This window comes from Seriola lalandi, unplaced genomic scaffold, assembly GCF_002814215.2.
Source record: "Seriola lalandi dorsalis isolate HSWRI2012SDOR001 ecotype SW California unplaced genomic scaffold, Sedor1 jcf7180002054415, whole genome shotgun sequence".
Taxonomy (NCBI): Eukaryota; Metazoa; Chordata; class Actinopteri; order Carangiformes; family Carangidae; genus Seriola; species Seriola lalandi.
In genome coordinates, this window is record NW_019524968.1 from 336,487 (window position 1) to 354,754 (window position 18,268).

At 38.8% G+C, this 18,268-nt stretch overlaps 1 protein-coding gene across 1 annotated transcript in view; it reads right to left on the reverse strand.

The window, feature by feature from the left end:
* The window catches only part of LOC111657837 (pbx/knotted 1 homeobox 2), an 86,899-nt gene that overhangs the window by 5,185 nt on the left and 63,446 nt on the right, over positions 1–18,268 (reverse strand). The window contains exons 5-10 of the mRNA XM_023410159.2: positions 10,977–11,148; positions 7,969–8,154; positions 7,666–7,801; positions 5,619–5,716; positions 736–855; positions 162–238 (exon numbers count right to left, since the gene is read on the reverse strand). Coding sequence (XP_023265927.1) covers positions 162–238; positions 736–855; positions 5,619–5,716; positions 7,666–7,801; positions 7,969–8,154; positions 10,977–11,148 — 789 coding nt within the window. The remainder of the gene's footprint in view (positions 1–161; positions 239–735; positions 856–5,618; positions 5,717–7,665; positions 7,802–7,968; positions 8,155–10,976; positions 11,149–18,268) is intronic.

An 18,268-nucleotide genomic window follows, 5' to 3' on the forward strand; every position in this document is an offset into this window, starting at 1 on the left:
GCTCTGGTGTACTAGAGATATCTGACCAGGAGATGGCGCCACAGTGCCAGCAATGTGCTCCACTTATATTTCCATTACAATAATAGTAGTTTGCAGTAAAAGTGGTGTTTTTCTGTCTACGTGTGCATATGAGGATTTAATGGTGACATTCAGCATCTTACCAGTTGTTCACTTGCAAAAGGGTTAGACTTGTTTGTGCAGCAATCTGCCTTTTCTCATCTTCTGTTGGGTACGGGTGCTGAAAGGAGGAAGACATGACCTCTCAGGTTTCAAGCAGTTTTCTAATTAATTAATAGTATTTGTGTGCCACTCCCTTATTGATGCTGACTTCTCATGCTAAACACTGACTGACATTTCCCACTCCAACATCCAGCGAACCTCCCCATTCAACTACTTAACCCCCCCCCCATATGTGTCTCATCCATTTTCCTTCTCTTCATAACTACCACTTCATAACACTTCCCCTGAGAAGGCCAACAAATGCGATCATTGAGATTAATGCAAACACACACACACACACACACGTTTGTAGAGCTACACGTTTGTGGGGACCTGTCATTGACTTAATGCATTTCCAAGCCACTTACCCTGATCTCAACCATCACAACTAAATGCCTGACCTTAACCCTTGCACTAACCTGAACCTAATTCTAAAACAAACCCTAAAACCAAGTCTTAACCCTCAAACAGCCCAACTTGCGGGGTCCTGCAACACACACACACACTGTGCCTCACCATGAGATGCTGAAACAGCCAGGACCGCATGATGTTGGTGGCGTGTTTGGGCAGAACGCCCCTCTTATTCTTGGACTTCTTGTCTTCACTGTCCAACAGAGATGACAGGTCCACGTTTACCTTTACAACAGAGACCAGGAGAGGCAGAAAGAGGAAGAAAGACATAAAAAAAAGGAGTGGATGGTAGGTCTCAGTTATTGTTGCCACGGAAACAAAGGGAGACTACCAATTACCTATCTTTTTTCTTTCGGTGGCAAGGCCAGAAACACCTCCTCAAGTGTCACCATGGTAACTGAGTTTGAGTAATGATACTTAAAATATAAAAAAGCAGCACTCTTGACTATGTGGAAACACAAGAGGGTCAGTCTCCTGTTTTGTGCTTCAGCGAGTTTAAGGACTGGAGAGTCAGCTGAGCCTTTGGTCAAAAGTTTGGACTCCAGTTTGACGCTGAATTAGAGAGGAACTGGTACAAAGTGTGGCTGTGTTTGGCTTAGCTTTTCATTTGTATTGACCTAAGCCTGTCTTTGTGTTCAGTGAGAAATCATTATTCAGATGTTATTGTTTGGAGTGTGAGTGCTGAAGGATGAGATGATCTCAGGATATTGACAGTCTTTGACACCCTGCAGTGTACATATGGATGTGTGTGTGTGTGTGTGTGTGTGTGTGTGTGTGTGTGTGTGTGTGTGTGTGTGAATGCATGTGCTCGGTCTGGCAGAGCCCTACTTGTGAGGGCTGACTTGTTAGTTTACTGTTCATGTAAAGGCATTTAGGGCTTGTTATGGTGTCCAAGGGATGTTTCTATGGTTACAGTCAAGGTTAAGTTAAGGTTCAAAAAGAATTTACAAAGAATGCAAAGAATTATTAAAGGAAAAGTCTAGTGATGTCCTATATTTTTCTAACGATCAACAAATTCCATATAAAGACCCAAACCAACAATGAATTGATCCAAATAACAGGTATTGAGTAGGTATCCAAGACTGCTCCACTGTTGTCAAAAACTATTAAAAACACATAAGAAGCCACTGTTGCACTGGGTGACATGTTTCCTTCATTACCATGAACACACACGCTGTTTTGACTCAGCCCCACAGACACCATCCTGCTGCCAGATATACTCAGTAGGGCATCAAATGTGGTTTAAGCCAACACTGAAAATAGTCTCCAGCACATGACTATTTACTCCTTGAGGAAATAGTGGCCAGCTGTTTTAGGAAATTACTTAGCTGTTCTTTTTTTTTTTTTTAATTTTCTTATGTGAAAGTATATATTTGTCTTAGCTTTGGTTGAGTGACAAAGACTTGCTAGGGAAGTCAGAAAGGATTTAAAGTTGGATTAACATATTGTTGGTTTGGGCCTTTTTTTTAAAAAAAAAAAAACAGGATTTGTTGAAAAAATAGAAAAATATTGAATATATAATATTTCACCAGCCTCAGGCCAGTTTCTGTGATCTTCTTAAAGATCCCCTCCAGAGATGTTTTAAGACATTAAAAAAAATGATAATTTGTGTCTGATCTGTGAATGTGACAACAGCCTTCTAGTCGTCAGACTGCACAGTGAAGCTCAAACATCCAAGCAACAAGACGCAAAACACATTTCTGAGCAGTGCAGCCCATGTTTCTTGTGCGAGCAGTAGAATATTTTCACACAACAGGTTTAAGCCTCGATTGTTGGTTAATGTTAGGGTAAGCCTTAGGTTAGGGTTAGGTCAACATTCGGGCAAGGGCTGGGGTTAAGCCTGTTTTAGTTATTTATGGTTAAAGGTTAGTTAAATCCCCAGAGAAATAATGAAAGCTGATACAATGTTCTCCTAAGTGAAAAAAAGGGAAAATCCCAAGTGTGTGTGCGTATCTGTGTGTCCACCATAGTACAATATGCGTGTGTTCATTTCATTGCAGAGATAAAAGTGTATGTGGGCTCTGAGGCAGATAATATGAAACACAATGGACCCTCAACAGCAGCCATTAGCAAACCCTGTTTGACACTATCTGCAAAGACTATACTTCATACATAAAAACACATATATAAAAATGTACACATACACACACACACACACACACACACACAGACACACACACGTCTTTTAATGCCTGCATATTCATAATTATGTGACATATAATATATAAACGTATAATATGAAGCAATCATTTAAATCTGTAATTGTCATTGTACCAGGCAGTACCAGTGGTGCTTTGAGTTTTTATGATTTTTTGAATGAGGTACCCATTTGTGAAAGATAAAATGCATATGAAAATGTCACTTAATCATGTGGGAAAAAATGTTTGAATAAATTAAAAAAATGAATAATAATAAATAAATAATAGTCAAACCCTAGATGCACTCACACGAATGCAAACCTCCCTTAACTCACACAATGCCCATAAATACAGATTCACATCCACTCGGATCCCCCCTCATAGTCTCCACACAAAACAAGACTCATTACAGTTGCAGCTGGGTGTCACGTGGGTAACCCTCCTCTTATCCCCCCTCAGCCCTGGGAGCATGTGTGTTCTGGGGGAAAGCGAGGTTGGATTAATTGGCGGCACCAGGCTCGAGAGTGTGATTACTCCGGGCTTGTCGGCAAAGTAGTGACGGGGCTGTGTTCAATTCCCAGCCCACATGTAACACTCTGCCTCGGCTGGGTCACGGCAATTCACCGAGGCCCCCTCTAACTGTCAAGCACAGAATTACCTGCGTGAAACTGAGCTGCTCTCCAGGCCGGGACTGCTGCACATGGAGCACTGCTCCCACTTTTTATTCATATCTATAGGCACGTACGAAGGCCAGGCAAATGCTGGCCCCACTGCTGATACGTTACATATACCTAGCCTGGAGCTTTTTTTGAGTCATGGATGTTTGACATGTTTAGAACAAGAGAATATCCGTAATCCGTAAATCTGAATTCTAGTTCTGTTGTTTCTTTTGTGGTTCAAACACTAGTTACAAGTTAATTTTCCGCCAAGTATCACGCAGACTCCCACTCTGAAGAGCAGAATTAAATTGAAAGGAAACATTGGTTTCAACTAATTCATTACCTTCTGTTGCATAATTTTATGGTGCACTGTCAATCTAACTTGTGGCTCAATAACCAATAAACCTGGTCTCTTATATTCAAAAACTGTGGTCTTAAATTTACACTTTACAAGTTCACAGACTAAAGACATTCATCCCAGTTAATCAGGCCATCTCACACCATGCAGCAGCGGTCCTTTATGTGCATAGTAAACAAAACAAAAATAGCTGTTCCCATTTATTTATTACTGAACTTGTTCATCAGTGATATGACTAACTATTGTATAATAAAGACATAACCAGTGCTGCTGCTAATGCTCGACACTGTTTTATGTTCAACTGACTCTCCCACAGTATATTTTGTCTGCTCTACAGTTGTTGGTCTGTTATTTTGCCTTCGGTGTGGTGTCTCAGTCCTGTGTTGTGACTACCTTTTAATGAGTCAGCACCAATTATCATGGTCGGATTCCTTGTGCTTCCGTTGTACACAGCAATGGAAAGATCCTGTGTCCTGTGAGCAGACCTAACAAGGGCTCAAGTGCCTGATGTTCTCTACTTTTAGAGGAGGGTTTATACTCTTGATACTCTCTTTCCCAATAGGGGAGGCTCTGTGTACAACAAAAGGAAAGTAATAAAGGTTCTGGATGCCAACAGTCCTCTCCTACCTAGATTAACCTTTAACAAAAGCAGAAGTAGCTTTTTGATGGCTGAGCACTTTCCTTAAAAAGAATAAAGGCAACAAACAGTACAGCTAGTAAGTAAAAAAATGAACAATTAATTTGAACAAAATGTACTGCTGCATATGTTTTCAATAGAAAGATAGATATATACTTTGTTTATCCCCTAGGGGAAATTCATGTAATAATAATAATATGTTATGATTATATTAAATGATCAGCTGTGATGATGCTGTGTGATATTTTTAGGATCGAGCTGGACTAAAATAAACAAGTATCAGCTCAACTCATCATAGAGAGAAACCACAATGAATGCCCCAAAAAAATGTATATGAGGATTAATACAATATAGTGGTTCTGTAACTTGGCTGGAAACCATTTTAGTTTTCCGTTGTCAAAACATAGATAGAAAGATAGATAGATAGATAGATAGATAGATAGATAGATAGATAGATAGATAGATAGATAGATAGATAGATAGAAAAATAGATAGATACATAGATAGCTAGATGGGTAATAATGGGTCGGCTCATTCATCTCCACAACAACCTAACACTCGAACAGAAAAGACACAGTGAGAGAAAATTGAACTACAATGAAAGGAAATATTAAAACCACAAATGTGTCCTTGCATCATAAAAAAATCCATTTCCAGGCATTCATGTGGGGTTGGCTGTTCTAAACCCTCTCATGAAAAGGAGATAAAACATTTATAGTCATATTTCCTGTCTATAATAATTCCAAATTACTGTACTCTCTTTCTTTTCACACCTAGAAGTGTGTGGCACTTTATAAAGTTTGTCAAAAGGTTGTTGAAAAATAAGTACATGTTGGATTGAGAATATTCTGTAGCAGCTTTGGGTTTTATTTCTTGCATCTGTGTAAATCACATCATCAAAAATGTTTGCTCTATAAATGAAGATAGCGTTATGTGACAAAGTAAATGGCTGTCATCTGACGTCGTACCTGACAGGATCATATAAGTGCGCTAAACATCATGGGAATAAACAATTTCCATTTTGTGTCTCAGCGGGGGTTTGTGTTCAGACGAAGAAAAAGAAAAAGGCGCCCAGGGGGGATTCTGTGAGATGTAAAGAGGCCCGTTTAATAACAACAAATTGAGACAGTGGGTGGTGAGTGCACAGGGAGGGAGCGAATGTGCTGGCCAAAGCATCAGCAGCCCAACGGCTTTACCTGCGAGTTCTGGATCTGGATGGTTCCTGGCGGCAGCGCCTGCGTTAACACTTGTCCTTGTGATGTCACCATGGTAACCGGCTGGTACAGGGTCCCACCTGAGGGGATAATTTGCCGTCATGAGTATCAAGTGGCTTCAGCAGCTACTGAAAAGCCACATCCAGCGCTACCACCAGAGCCTTATTTACTTCTTGCCTGCACCACAAACAAAAACAAGGCAAACAAGAGACCAAATGATTCAATTCAAGGTGCATTAGTATTCTTTAACCCAGAAAAAAGAGAAGAGAGGGTGTTTTTGATGCTGGCTTAATTAGCCTTGATCAAGACACTCTTATCACAGTCTGTTTGAGCTCTTCAATGTGTAGTGATCAAAGGCAGAGACATTGATTTATTTTGGGTTAAAAGGGATTTCCAGAGGGCAGGATTAACATTTCACTGTGGAGGCTTGACATTATAGGAACCTATCAGCCAAGCACTCTATGAAGGATCCAAACCATCGCTCTCTGATACACATGTAGACAAAATTCAGTCACTATAGCTGTAACAAAGATTAAAATGTAATATAATAGCAGTTAAACGTTACGGTTCATTTCAGAACGCTAAGTACTGAATATGCTTGTATCTGCTGGTAGTATGGTTGTAATCAACAACATGCTAACACTATACTGGATTTTGTGCAGCATATACTTTATTTCACATTATGGATTATTCATGCAAAATCATGATGCATTCTAACTGATACATGGGTAAAGTGCTTTACAGCAAAAGAAATCAAAAACCAAGAGAGAGAAACGATGAAATTTGCTAAGATAATGAGTTAATGACACGGAGTAGAAGGACATTAATAAATCAAAATGATTAAAAAATTAAGTATTTGGTAAGAATTGAGCATCAATATTTTGATATAGCTGGAGATGAGCAACTAATTTCTGTCTAAGGCCTGAATAAAGAGAACTGGAGTAGTCTAAATGAGATGAGATAAAAGAATGGACACGTTCTCAAAATCAGATAGAGATGAAAATGGTTTCATTTTGGTTAAGGTTCTCAGCTGGAGAAACCATGATTGATTCACCCTGCTCCAGAGACAAAAGTGAAATATCACTCCCAATCTCTGTGGACTTAAGTTTGACAGATTGATGATGTACCTGATTGGACAAAAATGGTGATAAAAGGTGGGCCAAACAGAATGATCGCTAATGAAGATGAGTTAAAATGTAACATGTTTTGTGACATTAATTTCTGCTAGAAGTGATAATACCTGTGTTACATTAGCATGACCAGGTCAAACAGGGACACTGAGCTGTGTGTCACAGCCATAGAGGTAGAATTTAATGACAGATCTCTGTAAAATGTGATCCATTGGAACAATAGGTATAGAAAACAAAAGCTGTCCCAAAATAGATCCTTGGGGAAAACCAAAGGCCAGGAGGTAGGTGTAGAAGTCTCTCTATTGGTGACATAAAAACTTCTACTGGTAAGGTTGGAACAGAAATGTATGCTAAACTGTGTATCAGTGAATAGAAACAGACTGTATGCACATTAATAATTGATAGTTACCATTTATCCTCTAGTAACAAAAAATAACTGCACATCACTGCATAATGTCTGTCTATAGACAGATTTATAAAAATGTTTACATCTAGATGTGAAGTAATACAGTTCAGTGCTGGGAATGCAAATTAAGTTGTCCATTGAAGGAACAAAGGGTTCAGAGATTTTACACACAATATATTCCCACATATTGATAAGACTGGAGAGGTACAAAAATTGGTTCACTGTAAAAGCAATGTGACCATGGAAACTTGAAAAATCATAATATGCCTTTTAGTGTAGAAGCTCCACAGTCTGTGTGAAATGAAGGTGCTTGTCTGGCAAGAACAGCCTGAACCAGTCCAAGTGTCACGGATGTCAAAGTTATTAGCAGAGTTTACTATGGAGAATAAGTCAGAGAAATATTATATGACATTGCACAAGAAAACTAATGAGACAATTTGAAGCTTGTATTGTATGTTTCAGGGTCATCGTGTGTCTGTAATCGCATGCTTACCCGATACCACTTGAGAGTTGATGGTAGTCATGGCGACATTGCTCTGTTGCAGACCCCCGGCAGGCACCACAATCCCTGAAGGGTTAACAGAGCTGGAGACAGAGGTCATGGATGGAGAGGAGGTCTGAATTAGTTCCTGGGGGATCACAGAGAGACACTAGTGAGCAAATGTAAGAAGGTAGCACTACTGTTTGTGAGTGAAAAACTCCTGACAGCAAATGATGGTGATGGTGATAAATGACAAGATTGGGATCTTGGGAAGTGCTACTCTGAACTGTAAAATCCACATAGTCCGTGACTGACCTGCTGCATGCTGAGACTGGTGTGTGATGGAGAATAGGGTCCTCCCAGGTCATTACGGAGTAGGTTGTCACTGTGCATCTTGGTCTTCAGGCAGGTGATGTAACGGTTGCAGAAATCCTTACAGAGCTCATTGACCTTCTCTAATTCCAGTAGGTGGATCCTCAACACCTGGATGGCCTTTACCATCTGAAGGAAACAGAGACAAACCATAAAACTGATCACATTCACAACATACCTCATGCATTTTTTTTATTTTAAAATAATTTCAATTAATCTATTAATTATGATGTTATTTAGGTGTTTATGGGATTCTTAGGGTGTTATGAATTAAAAAAATTCCCAGGATTCCAACAGATTTTCTGCACAGTATAAGGAGCTTTAGGGGTCAAAAAACCTAAAATTTACATAGCCTTAACTTTTCCGTTTTTCCATGAAATATGTGTATAGTTGTATATGTGAATAGTTGTAATAATATTTGGTTCATTTTAGAGGTGTTTAAAGGGAGAAAAAAACAAACAGAAAACCGTTTTAACATCTTAATATTGTATATTTTGATACATTATTTTTTATCCATCATCATTGTTCAAAACTTACCAAATACTGTGGCCCTATTTGTTTATTTTTAATTAGGATGAAAATTCAGGGACAACTACTGTTTGGTAAATTTTACAGGGTTTTGCAGAAAACCAGTTTAAAAGAAAATAATACAGAAACCACATGGGCACTGAGTTACTGGATAGTTTGTGTTAAATATGGGTATGCATAGATGATCACCCTCATCAGCTCTGGACATACTCAACACACACTGGCCACATTAGGTAAAACAAAATCCAGAGCCAGACTGTCAAGTCTAGATGTGGAACAGTGAACTGAGGTGTTTACAGTCAGTTTTAAAGGGTGAGATGTGACGTGCAGTAATTTATTTTATTGATGAGCAGGGAGCGACATTCAATTTTCATGTTTATTCCAGAGATGCATATAGATTACAGGGGGGGTATAATCCTTTTATCCTTCATTCTCCCATAGCCAGAAATCAACACATGGGGTCTAAGGAATGATGGGAAGTCAGACCTTTCCACTGTGTGTCTGTAAGACTGGCTTTTTTGGCTTCAGTGTTTAAACAAATAAAATATCTTATTTATGTTATTTAAATCTTCAAAACCTTCTTCATATAACCTCCCCTTTCTTTCAACTCTAGAATGGCATCTGTTTTGCTGGGTTCTACAAAAATCTTATTGCTCACAATAAGAAAATAATGTAAGCTTAAAGGTACACTCAGTTCTTTTTTCGGAGCTTTCACCGGGATCTCACAGACTTCTTCAGAGAATGGAGATCGTGAGATGCAGTTTTGTTTCATGAGATTGTTTTGCTTCACATGTTGTTCACAACAGTCAAGGATGCACTTTCATGCTTGAATATAGTCATTCACAATATATATAGTTAATTCCTACGCCACATCACCTCCACTGTATTGATGTAAGGGTATATATTAGGCATTACTTGCATTTTAAAGTCAGTGTGAGACAACAAAACTAAAAATGAGTCACTCATTGCACTTAACCTGAGAAGTAGAGTGAAAAATCATATGAAAACCAATCATGGTACACCTCCTGCTGTTGTAGCTTTAAGGTTAAAAAAAATGCAGCTTTCAGTAGCAAAACCGGTACAAGACTTCAAGACAGGAGTAATAAAAATAACATTCAGTGATAATAAGCTGTTTTAATTTGACTGTAGTCATGCCAAGTAATTCCCTCTATTTACAAGATTTCAGTATTTTCCTCAAAACGGTGTTCCTGGCATACAAGCAAAGACCTTCAGACAGCATTCAGACCACACTGGGGCATTGGAAGTCTCCAGTGAAAGGGGATTTTTGTAGAAGTTTCCTCTGGGAGGTTTTGGTGCAAGTTTTACAGACAGACTCCCTCACAAACTGTCGAGGAAAATCCTCCCCTGCCACAATGGAATTATTGCTCTACTCAGACATTTATCAAACAATTTGATTGAATGCAGTAGCAGGGGTCAGAGAGGACTGTCTGTAAAATTGGAGGTAGATGACGACAAATGTCTGATATATAACAGACCATTTCATTGGAGTTTGTGTTGCTAGGAAACAGCTTGGGACCAGGTTTATTACCTGAAATGTATTAATAATATTAATGAAAATATTACATAATGGGGAAAAAAAGAAATTTGAACATATTTTGTTGTTCTAAAGTGTGACATGATTACAATTCCTATATCAAGTCAAATTTTGGCAAAATTAGCAATCAGTCCAACCCCGTTAAGGGGATCTGTTTGTAAGTGATACTTTTTTGATAACAGGAATCATTCATTTACAGTATCTCTCTGTATTTTCTTCTCTTCACCAGCCATCTAGCCATCCGTAACCTCGCTTTTCTCCACTCTTTGAGACTCACTGTGGTGCACTCCCATCAAGTCACCACTCAAGGTCAACAGAATGGACAGGAAAGTGCTTGGCCAAGGAGGAGATAAATCAGCTAATTAAACTGCGCTCACTTAATCAAGGGACCAGTAACTCTTGCACCCATCGCAGCCAGTCAAGCCCAGTGTAACATTACTGCCCTGTGGAAGAGTTAGTGCCCTCTGGGAGGAATGCCTGCACCCAGTGCCTCATAAAACACACAGATGCAGGGTTAATTGACTGTTGAGCACTTGTCGGCCTGCCATCCCAAGTACTGTAATAGCAAAAGTGCACTTTTTTTCTTTGTCTCTGTCTTTGTCTGGCTTCAGCTCCTCCCCTTCTTTTCTCAGGGAACATGATCAGCATCCTCCTTCTCTTAATTTGTAATTACTGCTAGGTGTTGAACAAGGGGAAGTATAGGGGTAGGATGGGAAGATTACAGGAAAAAGGAGGGAATGATTAGGAGTAGTAATGATAGGATCCGCTGCAAACAGACAAGCAGGCATTTCTAATTTACAATGTAGACGGTTAGGTTCCCGAAACCAATAGAAAATCCATGTGTTCTTTGTCACAGACGTTGGCTCACCAAGTTGTCCAGCTCTGGATCTTCACTGAAGAAGGGCTTATGTTCTCGTTCCTGCTGGTGCACAAAGTTTTCTATGTCCACATCAAAGCTGGCTGACGTGATGCATTCAGATCCCTGTGTGGCCTGCTCACATTTCTCAAACAACAATGCCAGCAGGGGGAACAACGGATGTCTGAGGAGAAAGAGAGAGAGCAGCACTTTTTATTGTCACTGATCTTAATTATTATATCACTGATTATGTATTAGCAATACATGTTGGCGTGCATCAAGCCAAAACAGGAGCCTCAAATTTCTATTGTCCCATCAGAAGACAGTTCAGATTTTTGGGGTTTTTTGGTGTTGCAGTTCATTGTTGTGGTGCAGACACTGACTTGTCTCCTCTATGTTTACCTCAGTTGGTGAATTCCTACATTTCCCAGACTGCCTTTCCAAAACCCTAAAGAAGAGTTGTAATGTAAACAAAGTTTCACATGTAGAAACAAACGTTTGCTCCTTGATTTTAAAGGGCTAACACAAATAATCTGCTGTTAATATTTTATACAAAGCTGAAACTGTTTCTACTATGAAACTCCCAACATGATGTGATATTGTCTTTGTTTGGTCAGTTACCTCTGAGAATACGACACATAGGCAAATAGACACAAAGGTTTTTATCATGGACTTTTCCTTGAAAGCAGCCAAATACACTTACAAGCCAATTAACATTATCCTGTTTCCATCAGCACATTAATTAAAGACTAAGAATAAATTACAAATTTTTACCATATTCAACACATTAAAATCTTAAAAACACTTGAGTGCTTTTCATGCACAGATCATCATGACCATGGGCCCTGGATACAAATTTGTACGCACGCACACATATATAATGTACATCCTCTCCCAGCACACAACAAATCAGGAATAAGTAACCTTCACAGCATGTATTATGTTAATTATTTTGATAGAATAAAAATCATACCATTATGCATTATTTTTTTATTTATCTTAAAGAGCTAAAAGATAAACTAAAGTGAAACATCACCTGGCTACATATATAACTATGAAAGAAAATGCAGCCAGAGCCATAACAACACAGTGAAACACAGCACTAAACATCAGTGACAAATCTGCCAAGACCATCTGCTTTCCTCCAGTCCTCTGTGAAGTCATGGATCAAGTCGTCAAAGTCCAAGAGGACAATTTCATATTCAGCGACCATGTGGGTGACAGCATGTTGATGGATCTCTGTGGCAGTTGAGGAAAAAGTAACACCCTCTCTGACACTGAGTGGCAGACACAGGAAATATTAACTGTAATCCACAGTCCAGCAGCTCAGAGGTGTGTTCTATCTGTCAGGTCTCATAAAGATCTGAAATGTATCAGCTCATCTGAGACACATTTGTCCAACTCAAAGGGATATCACTCTGTTACAACACTGTCTGCATCTAGCTTCTTTTTTCCCACTCAAAGTCTGTCGAAGTCACAGCTGACATCACTCACCGAGCCATTTAATTGGCAGTATGTTACAAATGCACATAATTGTATTTCAATTTTAACAGTGTGGCTGTAGGAATGGCTGTGTTGGTCTGTTGGTTGGTCCACATCTAAGATGGTGAACACACTGTATACAGTACATTATACGTGCCACGCAGACATCACTATATACGCAGTGTAACTGTTAAGTACATTAGCTTGTTGACTGCTGAGCTGAGACACTGTAAACACAGATGTACATATGCAAACTAAAGATGCACTTTTAAATTGCAAAGTTTCTTTCCAGACTGGACTAAAATAACAGGAAGACCAACAAATTTACCAAAAAAAAAAAAAAAAGAAAAAAAGAAATTTGGTATTAATAATTACTTGACTAGTGCAGGTAATATTGAAATCATGCCAACTTTCCTATAATAAATCTTATCTCAATGTAGGGCTTTAGTTGCATGAGCCTCTCATGTGCTCTCATACAAACAGTCCTTTTACACATATTTCTATGTACTTAAAAAAATAAAGTGGTAATCTGTCTATGGTTCTCTTACCATTGATGTGCAAAGACACATTAATGGACATTCAATAGAGGGAAAAAATTAAAGATATAATATGAGCTCCACTCCAAAGCACTTATCCCGTCTTCACTCTACTTTTAATAGTGTGGCAGCTCCATGACATTCCCTAAAGGACACGCTGAACACACGCACAAGGTTCAAAAAAGGATCTTTAAGTGGATAGGATATGGTCCAGTGATGGCGCTAGGCTTCACAGTGTCACCTACATTGTTAACATCTGCCTTTTATTGGGAATGTCACTCACATAAGATCCTCCAGATACACTGTGCAATGGTCCGTACTACCAAAATTATTGAGCATCTCCTCTTGGAGGAAAGCTGCTGCCCTAATGGCCACGATGACAGAGAACTACAAGGCAATAAAATCTGAGAAGAAGTTGGAAAGATGACCAACTGAGAATAAAAGCTTTTGGTGGATCTGAATATTTGTGCCCCATGGAGCTGTTTTTCACACTTGTGGTCACTGTTCTCTGCATTGCCTATTCCATCAAGACTGTTTTCCTCACTGTTCCCCTTTTATACTCTCCCACTGTTCTTTTTGTTATCTTTAACTTAGAAGAGACCCAGGGGAATGTCTAAAAATACAGTATGTCCCTATCAAATGAATTATGATAAGGACTCAGGACTTGGCAGTAAGTTATATAAACACTGTAAGATGGTTACTAGTGGCAATGTTTTCAGATCCAGTTGTTTTAGCTGTATACAGGAAGGTATTTTCAAGGATTGAAGCCAAATTTATGAGGGACTGGTTTAAAAAATCCAGCATTTTCTAATCTGATCCTTGGTCACTTTGTCTCTACATGTGGAAGTCCCTAAATGTGGAATATCGATCTCATTGTTACATCTTTCAACTTGCTATGATTGCACGAGTTTTTACTTCTTGAAAAATGACACTGTTGGTGTAATTGATGTAATTTATGTTTCCAATCCACTCCTTGTTTCCAAATGAGTGGGGGAAGAAGATGTGTTCTGTTGTCTGACTCTTGGGGAAATTTTCAAAATATACACCCAGTACAATTTAAGTTTCAAGGATGTAGAGTGAACTTTTTTAGACTGGGGCTGATATTTGATAATACTGAATATCGTGACATTTCCTGCCATATATGATATTTTTCATAACATAATTTTTTTTTCAATCTGTCCTGTAGCCAAGTCTTATCCCTTAGGTAGGCAAGTCATTACCTTCTTTACAGGTTCCATATTTTACACTTTTTTCACTTTCACTTTTTAATTTGAAGTGTTAAGTACCAAAAACCATCTCAGTGTAATTTTACATCTCCTCCTCTCTCTCAGGCTTCTCTCTGGAGCTCTAGCAAAGACAGGTCGGTGAGCGAATCATAAGAGAGGCTCTGATGCCCTCTTCTGATTGGCTGACTGTTTTCTTAGTGATTGAATAAAAATATAACAGATTTCAGATAAACAAACCAAAAACCAAAAAGAAACCAAATCCTGTAAGGTTGAATGTGGGCTGGGCTTGGTGCATGACTGACAGTGGTGACTGCTTTGTTGTGACATCACAAAGTAACAGAAGTCCTGACGGTTTGTTTTAAGTCTCAGTGTCTGAATACAGGCTGTGTGCATTTCTCTGTGGACTGAGCGCTTTGATACTTTCACAGTATTAATATAGAACCTGGATCTGCTTTATAATCACAAAAACACATGGAAATGTACCTTTATACAATAGGGGACCTTTAACTTGTTTCTTTGACTGTGGTAATAGCAGGCGATGGCTACTATAGCAGGCTTGTCTGGACTGACAGGACTTAAGTCTGTGTTGGGAGGAAGAAAATTAGTGCTTGTCCTTTCTCTCCTCACTGTTGAGGTGCCATTGCACACTCCCCAAGTGGAGCTGCTATATCAGGATTGGCTAGATAACGGTGAAATAAATCATATAGAATAAATGTTACTTACCCAAGTCACATGAGTGTAGGTTTTACCCCTGATATTCTAATTGTTTTTTTGGTACTTCCTGGTACTTGCGGTTGTTTGGTTAAAGATGAACATTAACTGGAGGTCATATTTTTTCTTGCATTTTCATTCCACACAGTGTCATTGTTGTGGCCATGTAATTCGGTGTATGTGTGTGGTGAGTGTATATTGCACTGGAATGGAGGGAGGCTGGGCCCCTGCTAAGGCTCTAACCCATGGCTCTCATTTGCAGCCTTTAATAGTCGTCTATATTATACTCTAATCTGCCTGATCCCAATTTAATGCCGCTCCCTCAGCCAGACGTGACAGGAATACTAAACAGGGGGGTCACGTGCAGAGTGGAGAGCTTCTGCCTTGTCTGCTTAATGTCTGCTTGTGGTGGGGTGGGGGAGAATCTGGGTGGGGGTGAAGACTGTAACTGAGAGCAAACAGGAACACTCACAGCACTGACAGCACTGCAGATGGTGTCTTAACAAGTTATTTACTTTCACATTTAGTCTCAGAGTTATTTATATTACATAAAGTGATTAATTCTGCCGATGAGGTGAGATCATTTATGCGTCTATTTTTTTTCTATGAGTGTTACAATCTATAAACAAGGAGGAATATAACATGACAACTGGAGTCAGCAAAGTGACACCGCAAGTCATGTTGATTTGCTGCATAATCATCACACAGACACAGAAATAAGCACATGCACTAACTAAAACATCTTTTCATAGACATCTGCTGTCAAGGAGATGTGGCGCTACAGGGCCTGAGGACACAGGGGCATTGTGGGTAAAGCTACAGACTGCACAACACCTTTATGGCTGCTTAAATACGTAGTGTTCGTTTGTATTACAAAACAAACACTGATGTATATATAAAAACAAATATAGAATTTAAAGGTGACATCAGCTGTCATGAAGATGTTGATTCAATGTGCATCAAGCTGTTGTCTCACAAAACCCTTAAAAGACTTTGTCACAGATTCATTATACACACATATTATGTTATGTGACTGCATAGCAGATTTCAAAATAAAGTCTTATGAGCTAACACAATGCTGAAAAAAATATTTCTTGGTTTCACAAGAAAACGCCCTTGGTTTAAAGAGATGCTATTATGACAAATTTTCTCAGCAAATAATTACAACACTTTCCCATTTATTCACAAAATCGGATTTGTTAAATCTAGAAAAAAATCTTGTTATATCATGATAAATTTTGCTGTTATAATAATTAACTTCCATATGTTGTTCAAACCAGGAGAAGGTCCAGTCAATGCTTAAAGAGAAGATACTGTAGTTTACATCGGCTAGAAAAACTGGCTTATATAGTTTGATTAAGTTACATTGCATGGTTAGAATGAGACATAGTGAATAAATGGTGTGGCATTAAAACAGAGAGTGGAGATGTCAGTTCATGTGCATAGACCTCTACTGTCTGTCAGTCCCTTCAGTCACAACTGCAAATGTAGTCTGATCTGCACACAATAATTATGTATAGGCACATTAAACAGCACAAAAGCAGCTTGTGACAATGACACATAAAACTTCATCTTGTTATCTGATTGATCAGAATGCTGCCGTGTCGCTGTAGGCACTGACTAGATTTTATTTTTCATTTTAACATATGAATAAACGTTTCTTGTTATAAAAATCATGTTATAATGAGTAAGTGTTAATCAGTGTTAATGTTTTTCATGTAATAATGGGAGTTATAATTTTTTTTGTGATATGTTGTTATAACAAGAAAAAGTCTCTTGTTGAAATTGAATAATTTCCTATGGTAATTAGTAATAATCGGAGAAATATGACATTATATAGCATGAAAAGCATCTTGTCACAACATGAAAAGGATTGTGTTAAAACACACACACCAAAAAAATTTTTTCATGGTGGCTGCATTACACTGCTACTATATGCCTTTAGGTTTGCTCAGTGAAATACATACAGTATGTCAGATTACAGTGATTAGATAAAGGTGCTTATTCATGTCTTTGCCACCTGCAAGTGAATGTGAATCAGACTGAAGATGCTAAAACAGCGTCCAGTAGTACTACAGCTCGTAGAGTCCAAATCTTTGTTTTTAACTTAGGTGAAACTTGAATCTGTGTTTTATTATCATTTCAGATTGGTATGCTAATGCACAGTCATCTGCACAGAATCCGGACCAGTAAATTAATTAATCATATTTCATGTTATGCATCTTTAATTCTGACCAACTTAAGCCAATTTTTCATTTTTACAGCTTTTACATCTGACGATACAGTGACCAAACGAGACTCCTCTTTTGTCAGCCGTATTCTTTCTGATGCTACTTTCTTAAACCGAAACATTAAAACGCGTCTCGTTTAATGATGCTCAGTCTAATTAACATTCAGAAACAGTAAAATACATTAAACTGAAACTGCATTTCAACAGACTTCCCTGAGCAGAAATGTTACTAAATTCTGTAAACAACTTGTTCAAGTGCATGGTGAGAATTTTATCTAGACAACAACAGCTTGATGCGGATGCATTTGCATTTAATGTATTTGAATTTAATTTTATTCCTTGCTGCATCAATTCATTTCCTTTGTTTTGCTCATCTATGGACATGTCAACAAACTTTTCATTGTACATTATTCAACAGGTTATGTTGCTATAATTAAACATACGTGAAGAAATGTTTTGTGACAGAAAGCTAGAAGGAAACATCCCATGTTATGTTTGCTCCTTCCTTCTAAGCTGAGCAAAATTGTCAATAAGTGCTCAGTGAACATGTGTAAGAAAACTTTGGGTTTTTGAGATTAGCTTCAGTGGTGGTGTTCAATGGGAATTGTAGGCATCACATTGTCACCGGTGCTCTGTGGCTAGAAGCCAGGTTTGGAGCATATGATGTAAAAGGCTAATGCTACCAAGGCAATCAGGGTTTGCATGGGCAAACTTCTATCCTTGACGACATACCATTGTACATAGTTGGACCTCGCCAACTTAGAGTGAGCTAAAAAACACTAGCCTTCGGCGCTTTCTATGACCTTTACACAGGAAGTTGGGATTAAGGTAGATGGGGTGTGAAAAGGCATGCATTTTTATGAACGGGAACATAGCCGGATGTGTCTGCCTGACTGTGTGTGTGTGTGTGTGTGGGTGAATTCATGGTCACACGATGTGTGTTTTCCAGTCTCCCACTACCTCCTCCAACCATACTGAGCCCCCCCATGTCGGCTGCCAGAAGCGGCAGGTTCTATCTGCAGTGCGACGGAGTGGAGATTGCTGGCTGGGGGATCATTACAAGGGCCATAAAAGAGCGATTTACAGGACGGCCAGTGAGTGGAGTCAGCACGCCCCCCC